General features: G+C 33.3%; 3 protein-coding genes and 1 pseudogene across 5 annotated transcripts; 1 reads left to right on the top strand and 3 right to left on the bottom strand.

Annotated features, from left to right (window-relative positions):
- Window positions 1-289: 289 nt before the first annotated feature.
- On the bottom strand, window positions 290-4,406 carry LOC133690089 (serine/threonine-protein kinase AFC1-like). 3 transcript variants are annotated; one of them, XM_062110266.1, is made up of 12 exons: window positions 4,104-4,406; window positions 3,903-4,023; window positions 3,650-3,676; window positions 3,372-3,525; window positions 3,237-3,285; window positions 3,011-3,125; window positions 2,699-2,790; window positions 2,034-2,190; window positions 1,883-1,947; window positions 1,424-1,521; window positions 1,229-1,334; window positions 290-717 (listed from the first exon to the last, which is right to left on the bottom strand). In XM_062110266.1, the coding sequence occupies exons 1-12, from the start codon at window positions 4,212-4,214 to the stop codon at window positions 559-561; spliced, it is 1,254 nt and encodes a 417-aa protein (XP_061966250.1). In that variant the 5' UTR covers window positions 4,215-4,406; the 3' UTR covers window positions 290-558. The 3 variants fall into 3 exon arrangements, with proteins under 3 accessions (XP_061966250.1, XP_061966249.1, XP_061966251.1); XM_062110265.1 differs by having other exon boundaries at window positions 3,903-4,026; XM_062110267.1 differs by lacking the exons at window positions 3,011-3,125; window positions 3,372-3,525; window positions 3,650-3,676; window positions 3,903-4,023; window positions 4,104-4,406 and having other exon boundaries at window positions 3,237-3,274.
- A 2,056-nt stretch (window positions 4,407-6,462) lies between these two features.
- On the top strand, window positions 6,463-7,323 carry LOC133688403 (large ribosomal subunit protein uL23-like; annotated as a pseudogene).
- Window positions 7,324-10,465: 3,142 nt separating this feature from the next.
- On the bottom strand, window positions 10,466-12,615 carry LOC133690317 (pentatricopeptide repeat-containing protein At5g42450, mitochondrial). The gene has a single exon (XM_062110564.1). The coding sequence runs from the start codon at window positions 12,283-12,285 to the stop codon at window positions 10,732-10,734; it is 1,554 nt and encodes a 517-aa protein (XP_061966548.1). The 5' UTR covers window positions 12,286-12,615; the 3' UTR covers window positions 10,466-10,731.
- Window positions 12,616-14,222: 1,607 nt separating this feature from the next.
- On the bottom strand, window positions 14,223-14,717 carry LOC133688409 (uncharacterized). Its single transcript, XM_062107887.1, has one exon. It carries the CDS (start codon window positions 14,715-14,717, stop codon window positions 14,223-14,225), a length of 495 nt encoding a protein of 164 aa, XP_061963871.1.
- Window positions 14,718-15,711: the final 994 nt, after the last annotated feature.

Consider the following 15,711-nt stretch of genomic DNA (forward strand, 5'->3'; position numbering starts at 1 on the left):
GCAATACTAATTATTTCCTCTAAATGCGTTACAGATAATGCGTGCTCTTGTGCAATTACAGCTAATACGCGATTATGACATGTTTTTTGTTTACTCTAAGCTCACAGCGACATCACCAAAGCAATGTTTATATGCTTGAGAAGATAAGATGCTAATTAATTTTTACTGCACATAATTCATCGGGTTCACAGGCACCAAAAGCCAATCCGATTGCTTTGCCACAGGCACCAAAATTTACGGAGGGAGTGCTATTGGCAAGAAATCAAGATGATGAACCAAATCTGAGACATAGAATAATAAATTTTGATTTTTCTTCATCTTCACAAAACAAAGTAGAAATAATTTAGTGGGTTGTTGGAACACAAACAATTTGGATCAGAAAACCAAAAAATAAAAGGCAAGTGGGCACTGTAGGGAATGAGAATTACACTTTACTATATGGAACAAGGGTACAATTAACCTGACATCATATAATGCCAGTCAACGCCAATCGCTGCATGTTCTCTTTGTTTATATGGTTGCTCAAAGCTCGTCAAAATGAAGAGGGGAGAATCCCGATTACACGGGGTAGCCATATCTTCTAAGATCTCTTGAGAAGAATGGGTGCCTCAACGCTTCCCTGGCTTTGAGCCGCTCTGCTGGGTCATATCTTAGGAGTCCTTGCAAGAGATCAATTAAATCACCGGCAGAATGATCCACGTGCTGCATTATTATGTTCTGCCAAAGAAATTCAAAACAGTACATAAATTTGCAATTGCATGAAGTGAGAAATTAAAAGAAAGGGGGGAAGCGGAGAAAATCAGGTACAAGTACAAATAATGGTGACCGGCAGACATCAAAGTGCATGTTATAACAGGATCAGAAAACAAAGCCATACCCAAAGTTTCTACATAGGAAAAGAGTAAAATTTGATTAAGAGGTTGCTTTTTTTAAGTGAATGAACACGAAGTTGTTTCTTTCAACAGAGAATGGCGCAAGGCAAGAAATAGTTATTTCAAAGATATACGTTTGTCAGCTATTCTGGGAATTGAGTGAGATGAATTTTGGAAGATACTCTCAAAAATTTAAGAAATGCAACCAGCTCTTTTCAACCATGCTTTTCAAGACCTCTCTTTGTTGATTACCATTTATCACTACTGAAATTCCCACGTTCTTTTTCAGCACAAGTATAGGCAGGCAGCAGGTTATTCTACAAGTAAACTAATTGAGATGGATTCTGAAAAATTACTGGCAGACGAGGCAACTTCGTAACTGCTCTCATGCTTTCTCTTGAAGTTGCACCCTCAGGCCAATCCAATCGCACACCTCTCCTGAAATATTTCTCAGCACGTCGACTGCAACAAGATCGGGCACAAAGGAAGTAATTCATCCACATGGAAAGATGGGAACAAACAAATAGAGCAACTACAGCAAATTCTCTTACTCAGCCCTGATCGCCATGTGTTGTGGCAGAGGTCCTAAAACCCTCTCCATCATGGCAAGATGTTCCAAGTTCTCATGAGTTTGAAAAAGGGCCTCACCCTAGTCATAGACAAACCAAAATAACATAAACATAAATTAGCTTCCTTCAAGTATGCAATATTAAATTACAGTTCACACTCTTTATGGATGCCCTATGTCCCAAAGTAGTCCATCTGAGAACACAAAAACACCCCAGGCCAAACATGCCTTAATAAAAAACTTGGCAAATAATATTTGGCTACTAGAAATGCATCAAACAAAGAGAACGTTTTTATTTTCTCAGGCAGTTCCGATTCACTGCAGCCTGTCTTACTTAACCTTTCACTTGAAACCCTTTCTGGCCAATAAGAACCAGAACCATTATTCAGCAACACGGGAAAATGTAATCAAGGGGAGAGAATACAAAACTGATGTTACTTACAGAACATAATTCAACAAGTATGCAGCCCACACTCCATATATCACAGGGATAGTTCCACCCAAGACCTGAAGAAAACAAGTGCCATGGAATGTCATTTGACGACAAGCATCAAAATTCAAAGCATCAGCGCAACAATAGTTTTAGTGATTACCTAAAACAACCTCTGGTGCACGATAATGCCGTGTTGACACCACATAGTTGTGATCCTGATGTTCAAATGTAGTACTTCCAAAATCAATGAGCTTAATAGCACTTGACTTGGGAAGATTCTTGAAGTAGGAACCATCTTTTGTGGACCGTGAAAGAAACTAAATCACATGGAAGAGAAGAAAAAAAAATCATCAGTCAATCAACAACGAGGGGAAAAGAGAAAAACACACAATTCAATCATGGCTTAGGTTGGGAAGTGGAAATAAGAGAAAGCTCCAATGTAATGTATCTCCTGGCAGTTATCATGAATATAAGGAAAACTTTCAAATTGCAAGTACATTATATGATTAGCATATGATGTTACACAGGGGTAACATATCTTAACAATGCATGGCGCATGGTATGGAATGTTGTAACAACTATGCTGCTTAGATAAAGAATCAAATCAAAATTTTAAAGTACATTAACAGGTTCAGGTGTAAAAATGAACATGCAAGAAAAAAAAGAAAGAGGACAAGTTCTTTTATTTGGCTAAGAGAAGCTTCAGTTGTGTTCCAAATTCCAGTTCATTTACACTCTTAAACTTGCAGATACAAGTTCAAAGTCATGACAAAATCATGCAATAGAAAAAAGAAAGAAAAAAAAACATTAACCTTGAAACATTACCTTGTAATCTGGCACTTTGATGTACTCAGAGGAAACAAGTAGAATATTTTCAGGCTTCAAGTCAGTGTGAATCAGACGTAAATCATGCATAACTGCAAAGGTAACAAACTAATGAGCAAACTAAAAATACCATCTCTATTATCAACCAACTCCATGCTAATCCAAACAATATTTACTTTGGGGTTCAAGAAAATAAGAAAATGGAAAAAAGAAGTTAGAATAGATGGTTATATTTTGTTTCCAATTAAGAGCATCTGAGCATCGAGTTTATATAAAATATAGATAAAAATGGTACAAGAATTGTCCACACACATGCAACAGACTCCAAAAGTTGTCTGCCAAGCTCCCGGACAAGATCAATGGGAAATGACCGATAGCTGTTTTTGCGGAGAAAATCATATAAGCTTGGTCCAAGCTTCTCAAATACCTGTTGAAACCATTTAAATTCATCCGCAAGCTAACTCACAGAACATTTAGGCATGCAGGAGCATTTATTGCTCTCAAATTAATCAAATCAGAAATACTGACAAATACTTACAATACAAATATGATTACGATAGTCAAACCAATTCCGTATTTGTACACAACTGCAAAGAATAAAACCACTTATACTAAAATCACTTCAAACTTCTAGAATGAACAAGGGTAGAAAAAAGAAAATGCAAAGCCTTACCGCATGCTACCAAAATCATGCCTAGCCAGCCTCTGCAGGACATCAATTTCAATCATTGCAGCTTCGCGATACTTGTGTATGGAGCGGACAATTTTGATTGCCACTCCTTCTTTCTTTTCATTATCAAAACATTCCAAGACCTGCCCAAAAGTTCCTGCATGAAAGCAATCACGAGATAAGAGTAAGAAAACGATAGAAATAACTTCTTAAATTATAGATCACAAATTCATATAAAAGGGATACAATATGACAAAATCAAAACCCAATAAAGTACTAACCTTCACCCATCTTGCTAAGAATCCTGTCTGCAAGATAAAGGGAAAAAAAAGACAGTAGCAGCAAAGAAAATATGATCAGAACCAATATATTAAACTTTACAGTTTCTCAGAATAACCAGTTAAAAATACGAGGTGCTTAGAAATGGCACTTTTGGAATCCTCCTCACCAAAATAAAAAAAAAATGATCCAATTAAATCAAACCTTAAATACTATCAAAGCAAATTAAGTAAGGAAATTTTAAAGGGGACGTACAGCGCGGAGTCAAATTCTCTCCAATGGCGAAAACATAATGTCCATCTTTATCATCAGGTCTCCAAGGAGGTGAACTATTCCCATTGTAAAACCCATACCCACAAAACATCCCAGGAATCACCTGCTGCAATAAAAAATTAAAATCAAAATTAAAATTGAAAGTTTCTGATTTATTAGATTTTAGAGAAGATCAAAACCTACCTTTGGAGGAGCTAAGAGAGGAGGAGGCACGCCCCATGTTAAACGCTGTCGTTTCTTGGGACGCTTATCCATGTTTTTATGTGGAAACTCTGTTATTCTCTGCGTTTCCATATCTCTCTTAATCCTCTTTATTTAAACATGTAATCAATGAATCCATCACTCAATTTGAATCTGAATTATTGAAAACTTGTAAATTCTGAAAGAGAAAATTTGGGGATTTTTTTTTTTGAAACCCTAAAAAGTACAATCTTGAATAGGAGGACGAGCGAGAGAGATCGATCTTTTCGGAAGCTAAACCTGAGGAAGGCTTTAATTTAACCAAGGTTGTGTACAGCCAGGTAAAGTTAACCCAATTGGCCTCCGAAGTTTCTAACTATAGTTAATAGGTGGGTCCCAGTTATGGAGCGTTTCGTCTTTCTATATTTGTTTCGCCTCTCAGGACCACCACCCTGTGGCTTCTCTCGACGCGTGTATAGTTTAGATTTTGGGCCTTGATGTTAACTTGGGCTTCTCTCCACGCGTGTTTAAATTATACCAGGTTATTTCTCGTGCTTCATCCAAAATTTTGTTAAATATAAAAGAATTTTAGGATGATTTTTAAAAAATATTAAAATGGTGATATACAAATCAATCTAATTTAGTTGGTTAAACCTGCTATTACCATTGAATCTACTAAATTCAATAATATTTTTTTTCATTTATTTATAAAATATAAAAACCAATTCAAAATTAAATAAATATTAAATAATAAAATTTAAAAAATAACAAAAATCCAATATTAAATTTTAAAATTAAAAAAAAACTAAGAACTTTGAGGACTAGGATAACTGAAACCAGGCCTCATGTACAATTAGAAAAAAGGCTGAATTTTTTGTTTTAGTTTAAAATTTAACACCTAAAGTTTTAATATTTTTTAATTAATAAAATTTTATTTTATTTTATTAAATCAAGCATTTCAAAATAATTTTTTAAACTCACAAAAAAATGCCTAAGATATTTGAAAATAATAACTTTAACCACACGAGCACACACTTTTGTGAAACACGGTTTTTTTTTTAAATAAAATAAGTTGTTTATTGGGTGTAAATTTAGATTCCAACCACTATTGTGATGGCTAGAAAAACAGGTAAAATAAATTTTTGCTCATAGAACCTGTTTTTTCAATCATTTTAACAAAATAAAACATAGAAAACATCACAAAAAACCCTTTTTTTTAATCGAAAAACACCTAAAAAATCGGTGTAAAAACCAAAACATAACTCGATTTTCAAAACCTTTTTGAGACTGAATCTACTTTTCCAGACATGATAAAGTCCAAATAATACCTTAACAAAACTTCCATCTTAAAAGTAACTATTTGACACTAGGATCTATCTTTTCCATAAATAGAATCAGTTCTAATAAAAAACTCTCTTTGATTGGAATATGAAACTTTCTCTCTCATATCTTTCTATTAAAGATTAAAAATGAAAAAAATAAAATTTCATATTAAAATAAAATTTGCTACTTAATATATTGATTGGACATTATGTTTATATGTATTGTTCGTTATAGTCTTATGACAAATTATTCTTCAATTGGTTCATAAAAGAATGCAATTGAAAAAAAAAATACGAGAACAAAAAAAAATGTTACAATGATTGTCCTGTGTGTTCTATAAAATCCTTTTTTTAAAGTAATAGAGAACACGTTGGCTACTAGACATAAACTTAGATTTCAACCACCAAAGTGGTGGCTAAAAAAAAAAGATGAATCCTTGTCTCTAAAACCCACATTTTCAACCCCAAAACAAATGTAAATCAAAATAAATATATTTATGACCAAAAACACTAAAAATTCAGTGTAAAAACTAAAATTCAACTTGATTTTAAAATCTTTTAAAGGTAAGATCCAATTTTCTAGTCATGATGAAAGCCAAATAACATCTCAATAAAACATTTCTTATTGAAAGTAACTCATTGACATTAAGATAGATTTTTTTCATTGCTAGAATCGATTCCAATAGCAACTTTCTCTTCTAAAAAATAAGAAAAATAAAATCTAAGACTAAAATGAAATTTGCTTCTAAATATTAGACTGGACATTATGTTTTTCTATATTATTTACTTTGGTGCCTCATCATATAATCTTTTCAATCCTTAACAAATTTTGAAAAATATTTATAATAACAAAAAAAAGCACTGGACATTTTAGTACATGTCATAATTATAATTTTAGGCCTGGATGTTAACTTGGGCTTGTCTCTATGCTCTCACGAGCTTAGATACGTGTGACTGCTCTGTGTATAATTGTGTAATCCATCTGGAACTAAGAACCCTAACTAAAAAAAATTTAGGAGTGGCTTTTCTCCTACCTTACAATGGCTCCTAAAGGTATGTTCATAGGATATCTTCATTTTCAGCAATATGTTTATTATATTCACTTGGTTCTCTTTTTTAGTTGTTTTCAATTTTGATTTCTTTTAAGTTTCTTGCATTGGTTATGGACTTGATTTTGTAGTTGTTAGGATCTTTAGGGGTGGTTCTCATAGGCTCGAGTGCTAATAATAAGTTAGTGAAAGATCAAGACTGGTTATGGGAATAACCAGGCTGTTTATTCGCTAGTGACTTTGTTCTTTATACTTTAGAATGTGTGTGTTTGTGTATATATTTGGGTTGTATTCTGTATTTTTTTAGTATGACATAGTTAGGTGTTAGAGTTTTATGAGTACTATAAATGAGCTTTGCAATAATAGGAAAGGATGAAATGCTTGATACATGAACATGTGGAATTGAAATGGTGGTATACTTGTTATCCTGGGTCTTTGTTACCTAGATGCGAAGAAGGTTGATGCGAAGACCCAAGCTCAGAAAGCTACCAAGGCTTTGAAATCAGGTGAGCTAGCTTTCAAGAAGTCCAAAAAGATACAAACTAAGGTCACATTTCATCACCCAGGACTTTGAAGAAGGAGAGGAACCCCAAATACCCTCGTATTAGTGCAACTCCAAGGAACAAGCTTGATCATTATCAGATCCTAAAGTATCCTCTCACAACTGAGTCAGCGATGAAGAAGATTAAGGATAACAACACTTTAGTTTTCATTGTTGACATTCGTGTTGATAAAAAGAAGATTAAGGATGCAGCGAAGAAGATGTATGACATTCAGACTAAGAAAGTGAACACCTTAATCAGGTAGCAATGGTGTTAATCTCCTCATCCCTTATTTGGAGCAATATTATTATTGAACAAGTTGACCTGTCTGTTGAGTGTCTTGATTATTTTCACAACCTGGTCCTGTTGGGTTTGCCTGCTATAGAAAAAACAAGCGAAAAACCGAAAATAGTTTACTAGTTTCTCAACTTGGCCTTTATTTACTAGTTTTCAAAAGTAGTCTTGGCTTCCTCTAATGTTTAACAACATGCCCATCTTCAAATGATAGCCTTTGTATGCTGAACTACATGAGAATAGAACATAAAATATAATCTAACCAGCATAAGAACATGACCAAAATTAGACCCGAATATCAGTTTCTATACTGTCTGTTGATGTAAAGGCAACATCATCTACCTCTGTTTCAAACGACAAGAGTTGTTCAAGGGGTTTTGAGAAAATTGCATGAAGATCCTGTATCAAATGCAAATCCCAATACGATGATGCTTGAAGTACACACAGGAAAAACTTATCATGATAGAGAAAAATGCATAAGATAAGCTTTGGACCTATGAACTCAAGAAACTAAGTTCATGTGATTGTGTTGGGTGGCTTTTTGTTAAAAGAAATTTATTATCAAGCTAAGTGGCACTTGAGATCCATGATTGTGGAAAGTTAAAAGACCACCGGGTAAACAATAATTATATAAACTCAACAAAACAAACGTTTTCAATCTTTTAATGCTTACACCTTCCATTATAAATATTATATATTTATTAACAATATGCTTAATCTCTCTAACAAAAAAAACTAAACTTAAAGTTAGAGAAGATTTGAAAATTTATTTCATAATTTTTATGGAAGTAAACGACATCAACTTTGAACTTATCAATTCAAAAACTCTTCTTAAACACATGCAAGACATATCTTTTGCAATGTGCTTCATAAAAAATACCCTTAGAACAATATCTAATTTGGTTTTATTTTCTTGGACATCACAAATAAATTTTTTTGCATTTAAATCTTCTCTTTTAACACTATCTTCATCATTCCTATCAAATTTTTATAGTTAAGTCCAATTCATAAAGGATCTATAATCATTAAAACTTTCAGTTTCAGTTTCAATATCATATTCATCTCGATTAAGAAACTCTTTACTTTACTCATGTCTTTGAACAGGTTCTCAAAATTATTCATATATTCATGATTATTCTTCTTATGATCTCTCAAGCTCCTCACATTCGCCAACTAATGAGTTAATTTTACAATCTCTACATTTCTTTTACCACTAGTTCTTGAACACCTTTTTATATTTGTATATTTTCTATCACCAGTTCTTGGGCGTCTATTTCTTAATAAGAAACCTTCTTATCCCATTCTATACAAGTATATTATGTTTTACTTCCTCTTCCATCCATGGTTATTCAAGCACATAACAAACATATAACAACTAGAATCGTTGGGTTCTAGTACCTACCAACGCAAATGGAAACAGCACATCAAAAGATAGCAAGCTGGAAAAATAGAATTGAAGTCGACTAGGGTTGTCATATAGAACCTTAATTTATATTTTTAATTACTGGATAAATAATTCTAATGTAGTATATAACTATGCATCTTTAAAAAGTTCTCACCTCTTTAAATAAGGTTAAAAACAAACCTAAACAAACTAAAAAACCTAAAAAATAAAGGAAAAACAATAAAAATACTAAACAAATAAGAAAAAAAAATAAAACTACCAATCTCAATATTTTATTTCCTAAATTAAATAGAAAAAAATAAAAACATCATAAAAAAATATTTCCCCTAAAAATCCTCTTGCATCAAATCTCATATAACAAATGCACCGGGACCAAGTGTTTATTAATTATGAGAGTGAAATGTTTTTTTTTATTGATTATGAACTTATGGCAATTAGGTGAATAACGATCATTCTTGCTGTTGTTTGGTTGCATACAGATTTTTTTTTTTGAAGTCATCGATATACTGCCCAAATATGTGAGGAATTTTGAGATTTCAAAACCAATTCTTGTAACCTCTAAGCCATAACCACTTGATTTTATTATTTAGTTGCTTTTTATTTGCATGTTGGCAACCATGATTCACCAATAAACAATGATTGGGCTAACCTCTATCATAAAAAAAAATCATATGCATGCGTGAATCGTATCTCAGGTTCGGTTTCTTTATCAACTCTTTTAGGGTTGAAAAAACTCAACTTTGTCAAGTCTAAATCTAGGCGGCTTTAATAAAACTTCTAAAATTTTAATTCAATCTGCTGCAATGTCTCTCATGTAATTCAAGTATAGTTTGAATCTGGTTATCTATTTTATAAACTAGGATTCACTAACTTCATAATCCCTGATAAAAATAATTTGTGGATTTAAAATAACATTAATATGTTTTTTTTGTGCTAATAATAAAGCTAACAAGGTAGAGCACTTAAGAAAGAACTATTATTTCTAAATTAAGACCTAAAAAGAGTACTTTAAGGGTCATGACATTTTTTTCCATTAACTCTTCATAACTAACTTATAAATTACACTACAATACAGGCTTGGTCAAGAGTGAAAACACTTTGGAGTGCAACCTCTCTCTTAAATCATTATTCAAACCTTTACAAAATCTATTCAAAGTTATGACGTCATCCTCTCTTATGACACATCTCGTTCTATAATAATTAAATTGTGTTATATATTTATTGATAAACTTGTTCTCTCGCCTAAAATTATTTTATTTGTCTAAAAGCTTAGTTTTTATAAAATTAAGATAAGTACTTCTTTTATGATTTTTGTTTCATTCATTTTCATTCATTCCAATTAGTGATTGAAGATTTACCATTCATTCATCTTTAGACAATCCTCAATTATTTCCCAATAAAATAGAACGGTTGAAGGATGTAAAGAAGATGGTTAGTGGCCAGGGTTTGATAATGACATGTTGAGCCTTTTCTTTTCTTATTATAAATGAATTTTCTTTTTATGGATCATTTAGTTACAAGGACAACAAATAAAAAGGAGTGCTATTATATCAAAGCTATTACAGAACAAATATTTAAGAAAAATAAAATTAAAAATTAGATGAAAAAAACAGAAAATAGTCAAAGAAAAGAGGAAAATTAGAGGTTGAAAAATCAAAAGTCTCAAACTTCTTATCAAATCATCTTAATTTCACAGTTTCACTAGAATGAAAAAAAAACTCTAAAACAGCTAGCAATTAGGCCTTTTGTTCACTAAATAAAATGATCCAACTTAATAACATCAAATCAATAAATAAATTCAAATAAATGTAATTTAATAACATAAGATAGAGTACAATTTCCCAACCAAATAATAATAGGTTAGGTTATCCTCCATCATCAAAAAGATAGTGCATAAATATGTCTCGGTTCTGAGCACCGACTTGTTTCCTTGTAAAGCTCATTCAGTTTGATCTCCTCGCTTTCTCACAATAATCAACCAAAAGAGTCATTTATTACTCTGGTAAAAAACCGGAAGTCTCAATCTGAGTCCATTTCCCAATATAAGAAGTTCAAGACACTATAAATATCATCCTTTTGGTGATGACTCATGTCACAGTTGACAAAGACATGAACTTTGGTTTTGATTTCGATCCAACTGGAAGCTGGAATTCTCTTCAATCCCCTCTCATGAATCTCTTGCCTAATTACCGACGCATCCTGCCATCTACCAGCAGCAGAGTGTGCATTTGACAACATGATATATGATGATGCATCTTTGGGATCCAAATCTAGGATATTTCTCCCGGCTAATGCCCCCAGTTCCGTATTTGAATGTATCTTGCAGCCTCCAAGCAGTGCCTTCCAAAAACCAACTCCCGGATTGAAAGGCAAGTCACGAAGAAACTCCTGAGCTTCTTTGAAACATCCACAGCGAGACAGTAGATCAACCATACAAGCATAATGTTTAGGTTTTAACAAACTGGGGTACTCCAGCCTTGCACGATTGAAATACGAATACCCCTTGTCGACAAGACCAGCATGATTACAAGCCCATAACAGGCCAAGTAGCGTAACACTATCAGGTCTCAGACCGGTGTTCCTCATTCTTTCATAGAAGTCCACAGCATTCTCTCCTCTCCCATTCTGTGCAAAGCCACAAATCACAGCATTCCAAGAGACGATAGTTCTTTCAGGAAGTTCATAAAAAAGACGGAGACTATCTTCCATGCTTCCACATTTTGCATAAAAGCTAATTAGAGAATTGCCAACAAACACACTAAACTCACCCATTGTCTTAATAGCACAAGCATGAAAACTTCTGCCCATTTCAAGTGCTGCTATATTTGCAGCAGCTATAATAGCACAAGGAAATGTATATTGACAAGGCACCAAGCCTTCTCTAATCATCTCAGCAAAAAGATTGACAGCCTCTTCATTCTGTCCCATCTGACTAAACCCACCAATCATCGCATTCCACGTCACAATATTTCTCTCCGGCATCTGTTTAAAAAGCTCGAATGCCTCTTCAAACCTCCCTTTCTTGAGGTACCCATGTATCAACGCAGTGTAAGAAACAATATTAGGATGTTGTATGTCCTCAAAAGCTCTTTGAGCTTCTTGAATAGAACCCAACTTGGCATAAGAATCTAAGACTGCACTGCCCACAAAGACCATGTAATTAAGGCCCATCTTCATTGCACAAGCTTGGAATTGCCTCCCTAAGTTAAGGTCTCCAAGTGAGGTTGAGAAGTGAACAACAGTGCCAAATGTAAACTCATTGGGTGTAACATTCAAAAAAAGCATTCTAGAGAAGAGTTGTATTGCTTCTCTGTATTGATGCAGCCTAGCAAACTGACCGATTATGGTTGTAGCTGATACAACATCCAGGTCAGGAATTGTATCGAACACTTGAAGTGCATTTCGAGAGAAATGGGAGTGTTCCGGTTTGAGAATATATTCTTGTGCTAAAAAGTGGTTAGATTTAAAAGCTACTGAGTGGATTTTTCTACGTAAGGTTTGAAGTTGAGATAATCTGGAAAAACCAGGTTTCATCTGTATCAGTCTTCTGTAAATTTGGACAGGCTGCATCATTTGACCCAGAAAAAGGACAGCATCGGGAAATTTGCCATTTCATTACCCTCAAAATAAATGCTCCTCCTTCAAATGAGTAGCTTGATAGAATGATTAGGAGGAGGGTGTGGTGCGTTCAGATTTTAGAGACGAAGAACATTTTCTAATAAATGTAGATTTAATATCTGTTATTGAAAATTCTTATAATCAGATAATTTAAATGCACAGAAAATTAGTTACAAAAATATTAACGTTTTTTAAATCAAATTTTGTTTATAAATCAAGTTTATGTCAAAATTGTAAAATGAAATAGCCAAACAAATTATTTAATTACTGATTAATTCCCAAAAGACATTCGCAAAACCATGCTCATGCTAACTCTCATTGATCGAAAAAAAGTTAATAAATAATTAAATATATTCTCCATGTATTTTGAGTTAATAATAAAATCAAGTAAGAAAGATAAAGGTAGCAAAATTATAAAGTTTCAGCATTTTTTTAATATTAATTAATATTCAATTTGTTTTTTAAAATTTAAGATTAATTTGGTTTTTTATCTTTTTTGAAAAATAATTTTAACATTAATTTAATAAAAATATAATTATAAAATACAAAATGAATGTGAATACGTTTGAAAATATATATATTTTTTATTTTATTTAAAAATTATCAACAAAAAAAATAAATTGAAAATTGTAAAATTGCGTGCAAATGACTGCGAACACATTTTTTAGAATTTTTTTATTTTTCACTTTTTTTTGGATTCTTAAAAAATATGTTGTAAAAAAAAGGGTCACGATTGGGTCACTATAATAAAAACGCTCATTTTTGTTCACAACAACATTGATTTGCCAAAAATAAATAATTAAATGATTTTTTTAATATAAAATTTAATTTGCTCTAGTTCTTGATATATATTTCGAGAATTGTAAGGAAAGGCCCTAATATAATGCCCTCTTGTATGTAGAGGGAGAAGAGATAATCACAGAGAGAGAGTCTTGTCATTTTAGAATTGACTGAAACATGTTTTAATGTTTAAAAATAGTTTTTAAATGTTGTTGGGATTATTCTAAGGTATTTGAAGATAAAAATAATGTATGAATTAGATTTGAGAGGCCAAAACTAGTGTCCTCTTGATTTTTCTGCCAACGCCGTCGCTGGAAAGTGGAGGTGGCGACGAGTCATGAGTCCCCCATTTGTATTCTTAATGTCTAGGCCGCACTCAGCCCAACCAAGCTTCCTTTTTTATGCTTTTATTTTTCCATTATTTATTGTTTTCTTAAGATTTTTTTTTTCAATAATTAATGATTTTTTTTGTGAATTTTCTAATAACTCATTGACTAAATCTATATAGATTGATTAAGCACATTAATTTTCAGTGTCATTTTTCATATATTTTTCTTATAAAAAAAATCAATAAATAATTGAGTGTTTTATAGACTTATCCACATCAATGCACAAGCATTATACTAGTTATTTTCTAACGCATCTTTACATTTCTTGAAGACGACGACTGTTTGGTCAAAGAAACTTTGAAACCATATTAAAACTAAATAAAATTAAAAAAAATAAATAAACCCAAAAGCCTCAACTAATTACTATCGTAGAGTATGGTTTTGTACTGTTGAATGGCACCCAATTTTGATATATATGCTAATTAATTTACTGGTTAAGAAAAATAAAAAGAGTAGGTATATATGCCTTCTAGCAAGACGACAATTATAAGGCTAATTATTCAATTTAATTGCGTGGGATGATAATTTTGGGTGATGTATGCATAGCCTGATCAGGTTAATTTCTTAAAACACACAATTAAGCACGAAGCATTTCTGATTAGGAAACAAGCTAAATATTGTACTCTTTTCATTATCTTTCTGCAGGGCTAATACACTGTATCTATTCCTATGTTAGAGCCAAAATTATGGGAGTAGTTTTACATTTTTATTGAAGACTGCTAGCTAGTGGCTTCTTTCAGGTATGCTTTCTAGCTCAGGCTTCCAACCTTTATGTTCACTATCACTACCGGAGATATCCACCTTTTGCACTCTCTGTTGACCCTGAAGATGAGAAACCATATCATCAACTGAAACTCCTCCCTTTCTTAGCATCTCCTGCAGTTCTTGCTTGCTGATCACCAGCTTGATTCTCACCACAGTACTGGTTTTTTCTTGAACATCTTTGGCCTCCTCCTCTGGAATTGAAAATCTTACTTTCTTCTTCTTAGCCTGTGGGGATGGCAGTTGGATAGGCACAAGATAGTACAAGTGGTCTCCACCAAGTAGGGTGGTGTCTGGCAGAAGATGCTGGAAAGCCTGAAGCGAATCAGCTATTGCATGACCAGAGAAATCTGACAGAACTTGCTGGACTTTTATGGGTGCTTGGTATTCAAGGATCTTCCCATCTGGTTTCATGACCTTGATAACATTTGCTTGCAGAACCAGGCAATTCCCCATGATATATATATCTCTAGCTACTATTGATTGTTTGGTGAAAAGAAAGAAGAGAGTTGCTTCTTGGCAATGCTTTAATTTCTTTGCATGAATGGTGCTGGGGTTATAGCTGGCGTTGTGTGTGTATATATATACTTAGAATATGGTTATAAAGATGCCCTTGAGATGTCCCAGATATTACAAGGAACACCACTACTTTCACTTTGGACCCCACGGTGATGATTTTGCTGGTGTGTAAACAAGACTTGCAACAGAACCTCCTCATTGAGGTCATCACCACCCAACTGGAAACTGAAAGCCGACTCATGTTCAGTGGCGCATGGGAGTCAATTTTGATTGGTTAATTGGAAATAAAGCATGATATAGTAGTGTGAAAACACAAGACTAGAGCATAAAAAGTAAATTAGCATAACATAAAGGTACAAATTAAGCATGATTAGAGCTTTAGCTCTCTTTTGTTGGAAGTGTTTAAACTGTACACCACAAACTTTCTATTACAGCTCTAACTAGCTATAATGAGTGGGCTCTTCTTTGTCTATGAGATCATAAGCAAATACAAGACCTCATTCCTTGCATTCGGAGTCGAATTAAGTGGGTTCTCACCAGATTTCATTTTTTTTACAGTAGTGGAAGATCCGCTAGCTAGGATCTAGTAGGACCGCTTAAACTCTTTGTACTTTAGTGGTTGACCACTGGAGCACCATGGATCGATCTGGTTAAAACTCTACTTGACTAGCAGTTCTGTGCAACATCGACTATCTCTCCCTACTTCCAACCGTAACATCAAATTAAAACATGCACAATAAGATTTGGCTATTAATGGGGTTCGCTTGTAGAAGCCACTACGTGCTACTTCCTTGTGTCGTGGTGATTCGATGCAAAACTATGCCTCTCCTGATGTGAATACATCTATGCTAGTGGGACTCATTTATTTTAGCATAAAAGGCAAAAGATTTACGGAGGGACGGGAAAGGACTTAGGAATGGAAGAGAACTAC

Source organism: Populus nigra, chromosome 3, assembly GCF_951802175.1.
Source record: "Populus nigra chromosome 3, ddPopNigr1.1, whole genome shotgun sequence".
In the NCBI taxonomy this organism is placed as follows: Eukaryota; Viridiplantae; Streptophyta; class Magnoliopsida; order Malpighiales; family Salicaceae; genus Populus; species Populus nigra.

Coding starts and splice junctions, on each gene's coding strand:
- LOC133690089 (XM_062110265.1), bottom strand. CDS start 4,214: ATGGAAACGCAGAGAATAACAGAGTTTCCACATAAAAACATGGATAAG. Junction 3,677..3,902: donor AGAGAATTTGACTCCGCGCT/GTACGTCCCCTT, acceptor TTTATCTTGCAG/ACAGGATTCTTAGCAAGATG. Junction 3,286..3,371: donor CATGATTTTGGTAGCATGCG/GTAAGGCTTTGC, acceptor TATTCTTTGCAG/TTGTGTACAAATACGGAATT.
- LOC133688409 (XM_062107887.1), bottom strand. CDS start 14,717: ATGGGGAATTGCCTGGTTCTGCAAGCAAATGTTATCAAGGTCATGAAA.
- LOC133690317 (XM_062110564.1), bottom strand. CDS start 12,285: ATGATGCAGCCTGTCCAAATTTACAGAAGACTGATACAGATGAAACCT.